The sequence below is a fragment of the Schistocerca cancellata genome, chromosome 4, assembly GCF_023864275.1.
Source record: "Schistocerca cancellata isolate TAMUIC-IGC-003103 chromosome 4, iqSchCanc2.1, whole genome shotgun sequence".
Lineage (NCBI taxonomy): Eukaryota > Metazoa > Arthropoda > Insecta > Orthoptera > Acrididae > Schistocerca > Schistocerca cancellata.
Window position 1 is genome coordinate 717,568,660 of NC_064629.1, and position 17,224 is coordinate 717,585,883.

The following is a 17,224-nucleotide window of genomic DNA, read 5'->3' on the forward strand; positions in this document are numbered from 1 at the left end:
AACAGTATCAAGAAAGGAATTGTCCGCAGCTCGTGGTCGTGCGGTAGCGTTCTCGCTTCCCGCGCCCGGGTTCCTGGGTTTGATTCCCGGCGGGGTAAGGGATTTTCTCTGCCTCGTGATGACTGGGTATTGTGTGATGTCCTTAGGTTAGTTAGGTTTAAGTAGTTCTAAGTTCTAGGGGACTGATGACCATAGATGTTAAGTCCCATAGTGCTCAGAGCCATTTGAACCATTTTTTTTTTTTTTAAAGGAATAATTTTCTAACTGGAATGGAGACCGAGCTACCATCATAGTTCTGTTATTATCTGAAAGTTTGCCTTCTAGATCTTAAACAAGATCTATTAGAAGTGTGGAATCACAGTGTCAGTACTTTCCACCCGAACCTACAAAAATGCGCTCATATATTTGAGCTGTATAGTAGTATTGTCGTTTTCTGATAAACTGTCCTGAAAAGCATAATAAGGGAATGACTACTATTGAAAAGGCCATCACATGGATAGCGTGTCATTAGTGCATCTGGTACGTATCGCTGCAGGCTACACAGCTTGCTCATGTTCAACAACGGAGTTTCTGCAGCAACTTCGCTACGGTATTGTAGAACCTTAACGGTTGGCAAGTGGGTGCTGAAGCAAATACGCTATTTGACTGAAAGCTTCCGACTTTTGCCAATTCCTTCCAACTGAGGACTGGAGTGAAACTGTTTAAGAAAGATCACTGCTAATTATTTGATAGAATAATAAGTGAAATGAGAAACAAATCTTACGTGTGAAATACCATTTCGTCTCACTTCAATTTTTCCTGTCAGAAACGTCTTAAATATGAAATTTGTATCTTATTTTGAAAAATATAGAGGAGATTTTGGTGACAAATACAGCAGAAATACCGGTACAACTGAGCTAGTTAACTAAATAGCGGCTTTCAGATTCTGGTAGAAAGAGGTGATGAAGAGCATTGACACAGATTCCCATTTAGATATTTTGAAGTTTTTTTTTTTTTTTTCAAAGTACTGATTACGAGATGCTTATCCAAACGGAACAGCTTTGAGCATATTTATTACAATTTCAGTGACTTCTACATATTTTCAACGTAGCTACAGCAAATTAAAGACGATTAAAAAATCGATTAATACTGTCAAATTCAGCTCACTGTAGATAGAACACAACATCGCCGCTAAATTTAATTTCAATGACGTAACCAATGAAATTACTTCGCAAAAAGCAAGGAAATAGAAACTTCAGTTAGGATAAAACATCATTTTTGGAAATAAATATGTCCGCAACGCCTATTTATAATGCGTTTTCATTTATTTCCAATTATTAATTTATGCACTATCAATAATTTATGAGGAACAAATATAATATGTTATTTATTATACAATATATGAAAATCATTGTGCCTAGCAGACATAAAAGAAATAGGACATATATTTATTTACTTTCATTTTTTTATAAAGTTTACACATTTTTTTCATTTATTTACAACAATGACGCAATTAATTGTGTGTAATGTTTGTCATCTGCTGTTGTGGTCTTCAGTCTGAAGACTGGTCTGATGCTGCTCTCCATACTAGTCAATACTGTGCAAGCCTCTTCATCTCTGCAAAACTACTATAATCTACATCCATTTTGTTTCTCCAAAATTGTTCTGTAACGTGTTTAACATTCCAACATGCAGATCCAACTACATCACTAGTGCTGAATGATAAGAACTGCCGATGACTGCTGTTATAATTAGCTCTACCTCTTTTCTTTTTGGTATGGTGTAGCGGTCTTGTAATGTGCTGCAAGCTGGGGCTTTTAGCTGGCTGGCAAAAGGTGAGAATCACTATAGACCTGCACAGGTCGTAAAAATGTTTTTTACTGTAAGCCAAAGTGTCAATCGCGTAAATACCGGGAATAGCACTCTGCCAGGAGCGCCGAGTACCCCATCATAAACCTTCATTGTGTGCAAAGCAAAAAGCAAAGATAAATTCTGAAGGACACAAAAAAAACACAACACGGTTAGCATGAGACAATCCAGCATGAGACCAGCTCAATTTTTAAAAAAAATTTAGGAATGATATTTCTTATTGGCTCATAGTAATTATTTTGGTAGAATGGGAGAGATCCTGCGTGCACCTGTGTATGTGAACGCCTTTTGATTGGTCGTAACTAGAAATCTGTTACATAGTGGGGGAGATTTTCTGCCTTTTACCCTGCTCCAAGGGAAAAATGTACTTCATTCGTTAGTCACGGTAGAATCCGTAAGAATAGAGAATTATTTAATTATCATTGGTCAGAACTTGCAATGTCTGTTGCGATTGGCCAGTGAGATTCCAGTCTGGCAGAACCAGCTGTCTTGTAGAGGAGAATAAGAAGGTGCTTCTACTTAGGGCGTCATAGTGAACAGTTGCTCCTGAGACATCGTAAAAGACATTTCTCCGCAAGGCTTTTTGCAGTACACTTCGTCTTAGAGCTGCAGAGCGATAAGTCTGACTTAGAGCAGACCTCAGATGCTATGGCTGAACTTAGAATTCTCAGCCATTAACACAACTGGCTCCTGCTCTCGTACTTCATTAGGGTGGTAGGCATGAACTGTGTTTGCATTCACTGAACCAGGGTGAGTGTGGAGTCATTTATCTTCACACTTCTCCGGAGCTTTTCTTTAACTTATTCCGCAATCATTGTTCATATTCACGAATACAGTTTTATATCATTTTTATTATGTATACATCCATCTGTGCCAAGGCTGTCGTATATGTTTTCAGTCCTTAGTCCTTGCAATACTGCGTTCTTGAGTCAGTCGATTAACAATTTTTATGTACTTTAGCAATAAATCATACTGTTGTTGTAACCCTTAGCTTCTTTCCGTTGTCTGATAGAGCCTATTGTCACTATATCTGTGTGAGGTGCAGTACCCATCTTTTCATTCCTGACTGAGCCAGCCCTGGTAATTTAATTAGATAAGCCACTATCCTTTGTGTGACATTATATATATTTTTTATTTTCGTGGTCTTATGGGGAGTTATCGATTACTGTAGGTCACTGTGGATAGATTCTGTAGCATCTCACGGATATGCTAAATAGCTCAACCGACACTCCACAATTCATGACTTTGTCTCCACCTTCCAGTTTTTAATTAACCCCCCCCCCCCCCCCGCAAGACTTATTTCCATTACCTAACTGATAATTCCTTGATGTCTCAGGATGTGTCCTACCAACCAATCCCTTCTTTTAGTCGTGCCTAAATTTCTTTTTTCTGTACTTCGATTTATTCGTTACTCTATCTTCCCATCTAATCTTAAGCATTCTTCTATAGTCTGATATTTCGAAAGCTTCTCTATTATTCTCTGAATTACCTTTTCTCCACGATTCACATCCATACAAGGCTACACTCTAGACAAATACTTGCAGAAAAGATTTCCTGACACTTGGGTATATATTAGATCTAACACTTAGGTATATATTAGATGTTAACGAAATCCACGTATCCAGAGAAACTGTTCAGTCTATTACCAGCCCCAATTTGTTTCTTCTGTACTTCGGTCATTATCAGTTATTTTGTTGTCCAAATAACAAAACTCATATACTACCTTTAAAGTCTCATTTCATAACATAATTCTCTTAGTATCACCTGATTTACTTCTACTATAACTCATTAATGTTGTTTTACTTTATTGATGTTCATCCCATGATCTGTTTTCAAGACTGTATCCAATCCATTCAACTGCCCTCCCATGTACTTAGCCATCTGTGATTGAATACAACGTCATCAGCAAACCGCAAAGTTCTTTTGTCTTCTTCCTGAACTTTAATTCCCTTTAAAAATTTCTCATTCGTTTCCTTCCTTTATTGCAGTGCAATAAAGCGGCTGGGGTGGATGAAATTAAGTCGGAACTCATCAAATACAGTGGAATGTCAGGTCTTCAATGGCTACACAGGATAATTGAAATGGCCTGGGAGTCGGGACAGGTTCCATCACACTGGACAAAAGCAGTAATCACACCAATCTTTAAACATGGAAACAGAAAAGATTGTAACAACTACAGAGGTATCTCTTTAATCAGCGTTGTGGGTAAAATCTTCGCAGGTATTGTTGAAAGGAAAGTGCGAGTATTAGTTGAGGACCAATTGGATGAAAATCAGTGTGGGTTTAGGCCTCTTAGAGGTTGTCAGGACCAGATCTTTAGCTTACGGCAAATAATGGAGAAGTGTTATGAGTGGAACAGGGAATTGTATCTATGCTTTATAGATCTAGAAAAGGCATATGACCGGGTTCCTAGGAGGAAGTTATTGTCTGTTCTACAAGATTATGGAATAGGAGGCAAACTTCTGCAAGCAATTAAAGGTCTTTACATGGATAGTCAGGCAGCAGTTAGAGTTGACGGTAAATTGAGTTCATGGTTCAGAGTAGTTTCAGGGGTAAAGACAAGGCTGCAACCTGTCTCCACTGTTGTTCATATTATTTATGGATCATATGTTGAAAACAATAGACTGGCTGGGTGAGATTAAGATATGTGAACACAAAATAAGCAGTCTTGCATATGCGGATGACTTAGTTGTGATGGCAGATTCGATTGAAAGTTTGCAAAGTAATATTTCAGAGCTAGATCAGAAATGTAAGGACTATGGTATGAAGATTAGCATCTCCAAAACGAAAGTAATGTCAGTGGGAAAGAAATATAAACGGATTGAGTGCCAAATAGGAGGAACAAAGTTAGAACAGGTGGACGGTTTCAAGTACTTAGGATGCATATTCTCACAGGATGGCAACATAGGGAAAGAACTGGAAGCGAGGTGTAGCAAAGCTAATGCAGTGAGCGCTCAGCTACGATCTACTCTCTTCTGCAAGAAGGAAGTCAGTACCAAGACTAAGTTATCCGTGCACCGTTCAATCTCTCGACCAACTTTTTGTATGGGAGCGAAAGCTGGGTGGATTCAGGTTACCTTATCAACAAGGTTGAGGTTACGGATATGAAAGTAGCTAGGATGATTGCAGGTACTAGTAGATGGGAACAATGGCAGGAGGGTATCCACAATGAGGAAATCAAAGAAAAACTGGGAATGAACTCTATAGATGTAGCAGTCAGGGCGAACAGGCTTAGATGGTGGGGTCATGTTACACGCATGGGAGAAGCAAGGTTACCCAAGAGACTCATGGATTCAGCAGTAGAGGGTAGGAGGAGTCGGGGCAGACCGAGGAGAAGGTACCTGGATTCGGTTAAGAATGATTTTGGAGTAATAGGTTTAACATCAGAAGAGGCACCAATGTTAGCACTGAATAGGGGATCATGGAGGAACTGTATAAGGGGGGCTATGCTCCAGACTGAACGCTGAAAGGCATAATCAGTCTTAAATGATGATGATGATGATGATGATGATGATTCCTTCACAACATACTGAATGCACGGATCGAATGACATAGGGGATGGGCTACACCACAATCTCACTGCCTTCTCAACTACTACTTACCTTTCATTTTCTTCGAGTCTTATACATGCAGTCTGGTTTCTGTATAAGTCGTGAATAGCCTTTTGGTACCTACATTTTATCCCTGCTACTCTTTAAATTACAAAGAGTATAATCTAGTTCACATTGACAAAAGCTTTTTCTAAATCTGCAAATGCCACAAACATAGGTTTGCCAATTTTCAAACTATCTTTTATGAACCTAGTATACGCCATATGGTCCGTATTGCCTCGCACACTTTTACGTTTCACCAAAATTCAAGCTGTTCTTCTCCAACGTCAGCCTCTACCTTTATTTTCCTATTCGTCTGTAAGTAATTCATTCAATATTTTGTAACAGTGACCTATGGCTCGATAGTAATTACGTCTGTCAGCACATGGCTTCTCTGGAATTGGACTTATTACATTCTTCCTGAAGTCCGAGTGTATTTCGCTTGCATCATATACCTTGCACAGCAGGTAGAACTATGGTGTCATGGTTGGCTCTCCCAAGATTTACAGTGATTCTGAGGGAATGTCTTCTGCTTTAAGGGTATTGTTTCCACTTAGATCATTCATTGCTCTGTCAAATTCTTCTCACATTATATCTCCCATCTCATTTTCACCTAGTTCCTCTTCCCTTTCTGTAACATTGTCTTCAAGTTTATTTCCCTTGCAGAGGTCCTATGTATATATTCCTGCCATCTTTCATATTTTCCTTCTTTGCATAGCACTGGCTTGCTATCTCAGCTCATGGTATTCATACACTAACTTCTCTTTTCTCTAAAGGTCCTTTTAATTTTCCTGTAGACAGCATCTATCTTTCCTCCAGTTATGTGAGCTTCTACAGCAATAAATTTGTCATGTACCCCTTCCTGTTAATCTTTCTGCACTTTCTCTCAATCTCATCTTTAGACACCTGGAATTCCTTTCGCCTGCTTTATTTGCTGCATGTTTACAGGGTGTTACAAAAAGACACGGCCAAACTTTCAGGAAACGTTCCTCACACACAAATAAAGAAAAGATGTTATGTGGACATGTGTCCGGAAACGCTTAATTTCCATGTTAGAGCTCATTTTAGTTTCGTCAGTATGTACTGTACTTCCTCGATTCACCGCCAGTTGGCCCAATTGAAGGAATGTAATGTTGACTTCGGTTCTTGTGTTGACATGCGACTCATTGCTCTACAGTACTAGCATCAAGCACATCAGTACGTAGCATCAACAGGTTACTGTTCATCACGAACGTGGTTTTGCAGTCAGTGCAATGTTTACAAATGCGGAGTTGGCAGATGCCCATTTGATGTATGGATTAGCACGGGGCAATAGCCGTGGCGCGGTACGTTTGTATCGAGACAGATTTCCAGAACGAAGGTGTCCCGACAGGAAGACGTTCGAAGCAATTGATCGGCGTCTTAGGGAGCACGGAACATTCCAGCCTATGACTCGCGACTGGGGAAGACCTAGAACGACGAGGACACCTGCAATGGATGAGGCAATTCTTCGTGCAGTTGACAATAACCCTAATGTCAGCGTCAGAAAAGTTGCTGCTGTTCAAGGTAACGTTGACCACGTCACTGTATGGAGAGTGCTACGGGAGAACCAGTTGTTTCAGTACCATGTACAGCGTGTGCAGGCACTATCAGCAGCTGATTGACCTCCACGGGCACACTTCTGCGAATGGTTCATCCAACAATGTGTCAATCCTAATTTCAGTGCAAATGTTCTGTTGCTGTGTGTTTCCATTCCATGATTAATGTGATTTGAAGAGAAGTAATAAAATGAGCTCTAACATGGAAAGTAAGCGTTTCCGGACACATGTCCACATAACATATTTTCTTTCTTTGTGTGTGAGGAATGTTTCCTGAAAGTTTGGCCGTACCTTTTTGTAACACCCTGTATGTTGTCCCTTTAAGTGAATAGAAGAATTCAGCAGAAGAAAATGCTAACGTGCTATTTAACATCGGATAATCTGATCATGTTATCTCTTGTGGTCTCAAATGAACCACATTCTGGTAGGAAGCAGATCCATACGTACCTTTGGAAAATGTTGTCTGCTATACAGATTGCTTTGTCCTATTGTTTTTATGATCTCGTCTTTGAATTCAGACAAACATATAACAAGTGCTAATGTAAAATACGCCCCTGGGGGTTAGCACAGTCTTCCGCCGACCCCTTCAGTTAAATTCAGTGTCTCCTTTGTTATCCACAGATTTATACTAGGTCTTCTCTTTTTACCTATGTTATCTTCACTATTTCATCTCTTACAGCTACCCATTCGTTTTCTATTGTATTCCCTTACTCTGTTTCAATCAAACGTTGCCTAATGCTCCCTCTAAAACTCTCGAAAACCTGGTTTTTACAGTTTTTACCCATGTCCCAGCTCCTTAATTTTCTATATTTTACAGTTTCTTCAGTTACAGTCTGCGGTTCAGACCCGATAAATTGTGGTCAGAGTCAAAATCTTACCCTGGAAAAGTCTGACGGTTTAAAATCTGGTCTCGAAATCTCTGTATTACCATTACGTCGTCAGCCTGAAACCTTCCTGTGCCCTTAGGCCTCTTCCACGTGCACAACATCCTTAGATGATTCTTAAACCAAGTATTGGCTTTGAATGACTTATGCTCTATGCAAAATTCTTCTAGGCCGCTTCCTCTTTTCATTCCTTTCCCTCAGCCCATGTTCTCCTACTATTTTTCCATCTCTTCCTTTTCCTACTACCGTGTTGTAATTACCCATCACAATGAAATTTTCATCTACTTTAACTACCTGAATAATTACCTTTATTTCATCATATATTCTGTCACTCTGTTCATCATCTGCGGAACCATGAGGCTATAAACTTGTACAGCTGTGGTGGTTGTTGGCTTTGTCTGTCTTGGCCACGATAACACATTCATTACGCTGTTCACAGTAGCTTACCCACATTTCTTTTTTCTTATTCGTTATTAGATTTACTTCTGCGTTGCCCCTACCAAATGTTGTGTTGATAGCTTTGTACTGACTAGAACAAAATTCATATTTTTCCTGATACTGCATTTCATTAATTCCCACTGTACCTGGATTCAACCGATTAACTCCCCTTTTTAAATTCACTAACATACCTACCCTAACAATCTACACTCAGGCCCGTATAACGCCAGTTTTGTATTTCCTTATGACGATATTCTCCTGAGTAGTATTCGTCCACAGATCTAAATAGGGGACTACTTTACCTCTAGAATACCTTACCCGAGATGATGCCATCATGATGTGACCACACAATGCAGCAGTGTGCCCTCGGGAGGAGGAAAATAAAACAAAGAAACAAAAACAAAAGAAACGAATGAGGTGGCGCAGTTGTTAGCACACGGGACACGAATTCGGTAGGACGACGGTTCAAATCCGAGTACGGCCATCCAGATTTATATTTTCCGTGATTTCCCTAAATCACTCCAGGTAAATGCCGGGATGTTTCCTTTGAAAGGGCACAGCCGATTTCCGTTCTTAGACTTGACACTACCCGAGCTTGTGCTCCATCTCTAATGACCTCGATGTCGACAGGACGTTAAATCCCCAGTCTTCCTTTTTTTTTTTTAATGAAAAAGTCATGGCTGTAGTTTCCCCTTGCTCTCAGACGTTCGCAGTACCAGGCTATATTGGCTAACGTTACAAGGCCAGATCAGTCAATCACGCATACAAGGCCAGATCAGTCAGTCATGCAGACTGTTCCCCTGCAACTATTATAAATGCTGCTGCCTCTCTTCAGGAATCATGGGATAGTCTGCCCTCTTCGCAGATATTCCTTCATTGTAGTTGCACCCACAGTACAGGTAAAAAAATTGAAAAATTTCGTTTTTATGGTGCTGTGGGTATGTCCAGGCTCACATCAGTACAACTCTGTATGCTACCACACTATTGCTGCGTGTTGAATTGTTTAGTAGCTAAGTTTGGCAATGGGCGCAAACTTCCCGTACCAGCCCACAGTCATCAGAGTTCCAACAATTCCTTTGTTCCCAGGAAAAGGCCAAGTTATATTGTGCATATCGTAGATACTGGTCCAGAAGTTTGATTTCAATCTCATGATGGAGAGGCTTGCCATTCGTAAAAAGTGGTATTTTTTGCTATGTGGATGGGTAGTGTTTTGACTAACGTTGATTATGTTTCTCAGATAACTGCTCAAAAATCAGGATACATAGCACCTTTTATTCTCAAATAAGTGCAATAAATTATAAAGGATGTGCCATTAAAAATACAGCTTTTAAATGCATAACAAGATACAAATTTATTGAAGAAATTAAATAAGTTAGAAATTACTCCAGTGTATGCCACATGTGATTATCTCATAACATGTCCCTTTTTGCAATTCATGGGTTTCATGTGTGGCAAGTTGCGCCAGCTTGTTGAAACCAAAGCTCTTTAGCATTCACACGATCCAGTTCACCACAAAAACTCTCTTAACGTGACGTAGCGATCACCTTCCACCGTTAATCGGTTCTAGCTCCATCTTCGAAATAGTATGGTCAAGTTATGCTCTCAGTCCAAATGTCACACCACTCAGTCACTCGTTGTGGATGTAATGGCTTCTCCATAACTACTCAAAGGTTTTCTGTGTCCCTTAACCCTGCAAGTTTGCTTTTCCTGTACTCATTCAACAGAAAGTGAGCCTCAAGAGTGAACATTGTTTTCTCGATGAAATTGTTGCCCGCTCTTTTTATCGAAATCACCCAATGGGCAAATTCTCGGCACTCTTCGTGATCTTTTGGCGTCTCTTCTTATGTCAGTTTGATTTCATGGCCAAAGGTGCTGGTCTTTTTTCAGAATTCGTTACATGTTGGTTCTGGGAATACCGAACTGTGGTGAACATCAGCGAATACATTTCACCAGACTTGCAGTGACATTATCTCCCACTATGGTTTTCTGTAGAACGACTACCAAGAGGATGCGTCGAAGGTTTAATATCCACAACAGGGCAGGTTTTCTCAAATTTAGCGATCAGTCTCACCACAGTCCACCTAAACGGTGCATTACATTGACCAAACATTCCACAGAGCTTGCGAACAGTCTCTGCCCGACGTTCACCACATTCGTAATAAATTTTCATTATGACGACTTGCTATTCCGTCGTGAAGCGCTCCGTCACTAACAACAAAGAAAGGCGACCAAAATCATGCATCGTTCAGTGCTTCCAACTGACTAGAACGGCAATGGTGGACATTTCAAAAGTTGTGTTCTTTATGGGACAACCTTTTTTAGACATTGCCTTTGCGTATTGTACGGAAAAAATAATATATTTTCTAAAGTAGGAGAAATATTGCTTAAAAGCAGCCCAGATTTCATGAGTTCTACTGGCGCCGCACAACCGTATACTGGACCTAGCCACATGGCCTCCATTGTGCAGAGGCTTCGCTCTTGTTGTCGTAGCATAAAGATGTGATGTGTGTACAGGTATGTCTCCGTAGGCGATGCAGATGGTGGATAGCGCTGCTGCTGGCTGTAAGCGCGCATTGTGTGTCTGAGGACGTCCACAGGCGATGCAGACGACTGGAGACGCTGCAGGCGGCGAGTGGAGGTTGGTAGCACTGCTAGTGACTGTAAGCGTGCATTGTGTGTGCAGGGGAACGCCCGCAGGCTATGCAGACGGCGGCTGGCGCCGCGGGCAGCGGTTGGCGGCTGCTTGCGCTGCTGCTGGCGGTGGCTCTGGCGGGACGCGCCTTCTGACTGCCTGGTGTGGGCCCACAGTGTTGTGTCCGCAGTGAGACGAACTTAGACAGTAGACTTGTTTCAGGACAATGAAAATACCGTTTAATGTGACAATTATGCAAGAGGTATTACTTTTAGGTGTTATTCTCAACTGTAATTTCTTACGTTCTCAAAGATTCTGTTTATAAAACTGTCCCGTACATCTTTACTCCCACACTCCGTAAACCCTTTTTCCACAATTTGTTTTAGTGCCTGTGACTTATACCGATATTGTAAGAACGATTGCGTGGCAGGAACTGTTGTATACAACTTATGTCTGCTATTGGCAGGTAATCGTTTACCAATAAATGTGAAAGAATGAGTCTGACATTAGGAGTCTGCACACTCAGCGTCACATTTTCATATGACGTAACATGTGTATCGCCAAATGCCACGAAATGTTGACAGTTCACTATAAAACAGCGAATATACAACATGACACACGCATCAAATCAAGTGAGTGCTAGCACAACTCTGGCCAAAGCCTAGTCTTACGCTGCCCATAGGGCCAGCTACCTCGTGGTAAGACCGAATCCTATATGCTCTGCCGGTCAGGTGGTCCTATTGCACATATTTTGCTCGTGCGCTAGGTACATGGCCACCTCTGGGCGTTCGGCCGGTGTTGTAAGATGACCTACGCTACAGCCCTGCTGCGAGACTGCCCGCACGTCAGCTTTTGCCCACCGCTGCCCACCCGTACCTTTGGCTGCCCTCTGGCTAGCTGCCACGTAAGCTGAAACAGCCTAAATTGAGGACCACACAAGCTTTTAATGCGAAACAAATAATGTGAATAAAGAGAAGTGGTCTGGCTAAGGTCCGCCACCGTAGCTCAGTGAACAGCACGCCGGCTTGTCAGGCCCAGGGGCCCGGGTTCGATAACCGGCTGGGTTGGAGATCCCCACTCAGGGACTGGGTGTACGTGTCGTCTTCATCATACTTTCATCCTCGTTGACGCGCAAGTCTCCGAAGTGACGTCACCTGAAAAGACTTGCACCAGGCGATCAGGTCTACCCACCGGGAGGCCCTCGCCACACGACATTTCATTTCATCTGGCTAAGACAGTCAAACTGTAGAATGGTCAGCCTGTCATGCCGAAACCTCCCTGATTTTTATGCCACTCGTAGGAAATCTCAGTTAACACATGTTAAAGTTCAGCTGGTGACATGAACTGGAAGTTACCTACAAATAAATCGCGATAACAAATACTTCCTTGATTGGCGTTTGCAACAAAGAAATGGACGCCCCTGAATCTCGCCATTTCTTGTTTCGGTGAACGTTGTGTTCATAATCGGGAAGTGTTACCATCTTGTTATCGCTGCAGCTTTCGTGGAAATGAAGTAATATTCCAAGGTTCAACCAAAAAGGGGAGTTAATGCACGCTTTTTAGGGCCCTTCCTTTTAATTTCTGGTAAGTATTTGGAAACACATCTTTCTGACCCTAGTTCAAGTTCTAAACAAATATCCTTTACATCCAATTTCGCTCCGCAAGTTATAGGGAAGCCTTCGAATGTTTTTCCAATTCAAGTCGTCAACAGAAAACACCTTTGAAAATTTTGTGATGTGCAAAATGGTGTTTGAACTATTAGACGAACATTTGAACAGTGCAGACATGTAGCTAGAAACGACTGAAAAATTTCTCATTTCAGTGTGAGGATCCAACGTCGATGAAGAAACAGAAAAATTTCAACCATCAAGAATTTTCAAGTGATAGTGACACATGTAACAATCAGTTACTCCGAAAAAATTTCAGGAACTAAAATTACCTTATCAAGAAAAAGCGGTGGTGTGATGGGTGAACAAAGTGGTAAGAAATGTCTGCGTATTTTATAGGTATAAAAGCGAAGATGCTGAATGACGTAAGAGTCAATCAGGTATGATGACAACATTAAATAAGCTTCTTTTTAAGCCACAGAAAGATAATTTAGTTTCAACTGCACCATGTTAAATGCACATAAGAATTTGCGGGTTGACAGATTCATGTTGTTGCATTAGTCGCTTCAAAAAAAAGAAAAAGTTTCATCAAAGAAAATAACAAAATTTGTATCGAGAAACAGGTCGCAAAAAGTGGTTCGAATTAAGAGGCCGGTATGTTATTACAAACGCAAAACATACCCCCTCTAGTTTCGGTAAATCTTCAGTTTACAGCATAGAAATGTCTAGTTGTGGGCCGGAGGAACGTAATGCGTTATGATAACACCATCGGCCGGCCGGAGTGGCCGAGCGATTCTAGGCGCTACAGTCTGGAACCGTGCGACCGCTACGGTCGCAGGTTCGAATCCTGCCTCGGGCATGGATGTGTGTGATGTCCTTAGGTTCTTTATCAGTAAACTCTTCCGGGCTAAGTTGCCGTGGTCGACTGTAGAACTTCTTCTCCCTGACGTTTCGTTCTCAACTACGGCGAACATCTTCCGAGGTGAGTCGACTCACCTCGGAAGATGTTCTCCGTAGTTGAGAACGAAACGTCAGGGAGAAGAAGTTCTACAGATCGACCACGGCAACTTAGCCCGGAAGAGTTTACTGATAAAGACGCCGGCCGTGAAAGCCTACATGGAATGATTGGTCCTTAGGTTCGTTAGGTTTAAGTAGTTCTAAGCTCTAGGGGACTGATGACCTCAGAAGTTAAGTCCCATAGTGCTCAGAGCCATTTTTTTGTCCAATTGTGAAACAGAGATGCGATCTAGAGGGACGCTTAATGAAAGCTTCCTTCTAGATCACATTTCTGGAGGAAAAAGAAAAGAAAAGCGGTACAGGCAACTGCGCAGTTCACCACTACATTCACACATTCATACACAATAATGTTCGTAATCAATCTGGATGGTTCATTGTTATCTGTGTACAAGGCGCCCATGCCCAAGGTCAAGTGGGGAGGGGGAGGGGGTCGGGGGAGGGAGGGGCAGGGGTTGGGCCGACCCCCCCAACTCGCAGGGAGAGGAAAATATACAGTGGAGTTACGTGTTTTTTCTTTAGGGAACATGGTTTAAAAGACGGTATTACGTAGGTTCTTAACAAGGTCGGAAACGGAACTTCTTTTTGGATACTTACAAGTCGCCATTCGTCTTCCAAACTACTAAAAATAACCTGTCTCGCCAAGTCTAGATCACCCTCCCCCTCCCCCCTTGCAAACTACCGTATGGGCACCTTGTCCGTGTAACATGTTTGTCTGCAAGAATCGACCGTAAATTTTGGACCATATGTGAAATAATCAATGTCCTAAACAGACAATCTTGTGGTAGACTCATCGAAGTCTGGAAAATTGTAAATGAAAACGTTATGTTTTCCTTGCATCACCTTCTCTTCCGGTTTGTGGATAAAAGTCTTTTCTCATTCTAGATTCAGGTTTTAAAGTTCTGCATCATTAATTAGCGGATTTCGAGCTTACCATGATAACGGAGCAGAGAAACTTCACATTTCATCTCGTAAGGAGAACGTACTGATCATTAGACACAGAATTTTTTCATCCGTGGAAGGCATTTAAAAAACATTTACAGAGAAAATTGTTACAGATAGATCACTACAGTTTCCAGTCCACCGCCATGACAGTATTCTCAAATTGCAGTCGCTAGTACACAACCAGTTTACTTCTTCAGCGTTTCAAAATCCGATTAAATATGCGTGGCACTCCTCAACATAAAGGGTGATTCCGTGATGACGATACAAACTTTCAGGGATGATGAAAAGGGGTAAGCATATCAATTTGAGGTAAGAGACGCTGGTCTGGAAACGACCGTATCGAAAGTTATAAGCGAAAATCGTTCTGATACCTCTAACAGTAGAAACCATGTAAGGTAGTGTTGTTGCTGAGACTGTAGGGTAGGCAACTTTCAGAGGTGGTACTATGAATCAACACAAGGAAAAAAGTTCCGTACATATGTGCTCTAAATACATTCCTTAAGGGCTATGGGCACTTGTTCAGTAGAAGAGATGTGTTTCAAAAGTACTGATGTTGAACAAGTGCTCATATCTCTTCCGATATGCATTTTACAGTTGGTGTTTATTAGACAGTTTTTCTTGTTTTGATTCCTACAACCATCTTTGAAAGTAGATTACTTTACAATCTTAGTGAAAATAGTACCGGTACATTTCTGGTGTCGGGGGTATCAGAACGATTTTCACTTGTAACTTTCGATTCGGTCGTTTACGGACCAGGCTCCCTTACATCAAACTGACACATTTACCGTACTCCATCATCCCTGAAAGTCTGCAACATCATCATGGAAACACCCTGTATATCAATATTAGTGCAGATTTATTCCTAATGCTGGCCCAGCTTTGTCTAAAAGCGATTATGTCTGTCTGCGACTCGCAGGGCTGTCAGGTTTCGTCCTCAGTTGTATGTTCATGGTGCACAAAAAATATAAATTTGGAACACTGCATTAGTATTTCGTATTTTTTGCAATAGTTGACGTACTGGAAGCCTTTCATTTATTTGTGTGTACTGTACACAAATTTGGAAGAAACTTTACAGACTTGTATACTTCTACAGATATTTTATTGTGTTACTATCACTTTCCATCGCTGATTTACCGCTCGCCTCAGAAGCCAATGGAAGTGATGAAACGAGAACGCCGCGTCACGCAGCACGAGCATTCAAGGCTCTACACCAGTCAGTTTCAAGCACGGAAACCATGTGAAAAATGTAACTAGCCATGATCGTTTTTCAGTTTCTTCCAGTTCATGTCGCCAGCTGAAATTTAGCATTGGATTTCAACTGACGTTAACTACGACTGGCAACAAAATCAGCACAGGTTTGGACGTGACAAGTCTGACCATTCTCTTGTGAGTGGAATTACAGCCAAAAACGGTCGATAAATCATACTCATAGCTTACGAGAGTAAGCAACATAATGCAGTTCACATGTGACAAACGTTGCAGGCAGCTACAGAACGCAGAACATCAACCAAAACTTCCCGCATTGTTTTTGAGAAGATGACCTCGATTAATGTATGTCCATTGTGCAACACTACACATTTATATACGAGGACTACGAGGAGCGAAACATTATGGTTACGAAAACATTAAATGAAGTGGTATTTTACCCTCTAATTACATGCTTACATGTACAAAGAAAGTGGGAAACCTCACAACTGCATATGATACTTCGCATACAATGGTGTTTAACTGATGGTATGGGCAGGAATTGGTATTTAAGGAACGTACACACCCATGTCAGTGGGTGGCGTGAGTGTGGAGAGAGGGGAGGGGGGGGGGGGAATGGCAGACGCCTGTAGCATTTCATAACCTAAAGGGCAAAGATCTCAAGTAGACGGTGCACAAGCAAAATCAGTTTTTCTGTATCCAGACAGATGCTGGGGTAGGTTGAGGGACACCAATAGTACCGGGGTATCCAGGCTGAGCGACCACCATTCGTAGAGTTGAGTCTTGCTGTTGCTCTGTTTTCGAAGGTGTGCTTATTGGTTAACGTCGGTGATGTAAAGAAGGCATCTGGTTTGTAACTAACACCATCTGGTGACGTTAGTCGATTGGTTGGGTGATTTGGGGGAAGGGACCAAGCAGCGAGGATGTTAGTCAGTAATTCGTCGTTTGACACAAGTGACGTGACTCACCTACTGGCAAGAGGTTTGTAAATTGTTAGGACCTATCAATACTCATTAGAGTGCTGCATGGAGCGTTGGCTATGTGTGACTGAAATATGTTAAGAAACAAGGTTTGAGTGTGATGAACCTAGAATGTGGTGGCTGACTAATCTGTAGTGGAGTTATAAATTTGACTGGAATAGTCTGAAGCCATTTAATGTAACAGACTAATCTGTAGTGGAGTTATAAATTTGACTGGAATAGTCTGAAGCCATTTAATGTAACAGACTAATCTGTAGTGGAGTTATAAATTTGACTGGAATAGTATGAAGCTGACTGGTAGCACGACTGTGGTCTGGGTTATCAGCTGAATCAGAAAACTGACGAGTACACTGCCATCTACACTTCCTCACAGCTCAGAGTCATTTATGGATACTTTATTTTCGGACAGTGTGTCATTAAGATCATGATATAATTGTTTAGGACATGTACTTCACAATCTGGTAAGTGAGTGGAATATGGTCAATGCGTGGTCGCATAGCTAT

At 41.5% G+C, this 17,224-nt stretch overlaps 1 protein-coding gene across 2 annotated transcripts in view; it reads left to right on the forward strand.

Moving 5' to 3' along the window:
- Positions 1-11,314, forward strand: part of LOC126183598 (protein turtle homolog B-like) — a 454,143-nt gene extending 442,829 nt beyond the window's left edge. For both annotated transcript variants that reach the window (XM_049925703.1, XM_049925704.1), the window contains one exon: positions 11,021-11,314. In XM_049925703.1, the coding sequence (XP_049781660.1) occupies positions 11,021-11,124 (104 nt within the window). In that variant the 3' untranslated portion in view covers positions 11,125-11,314. The remainder of the gene's footprint in view (positions 1-11,020) is intronic.
- Positions 11,315-17,224: the final 5,910 nt, after the last annotated feature.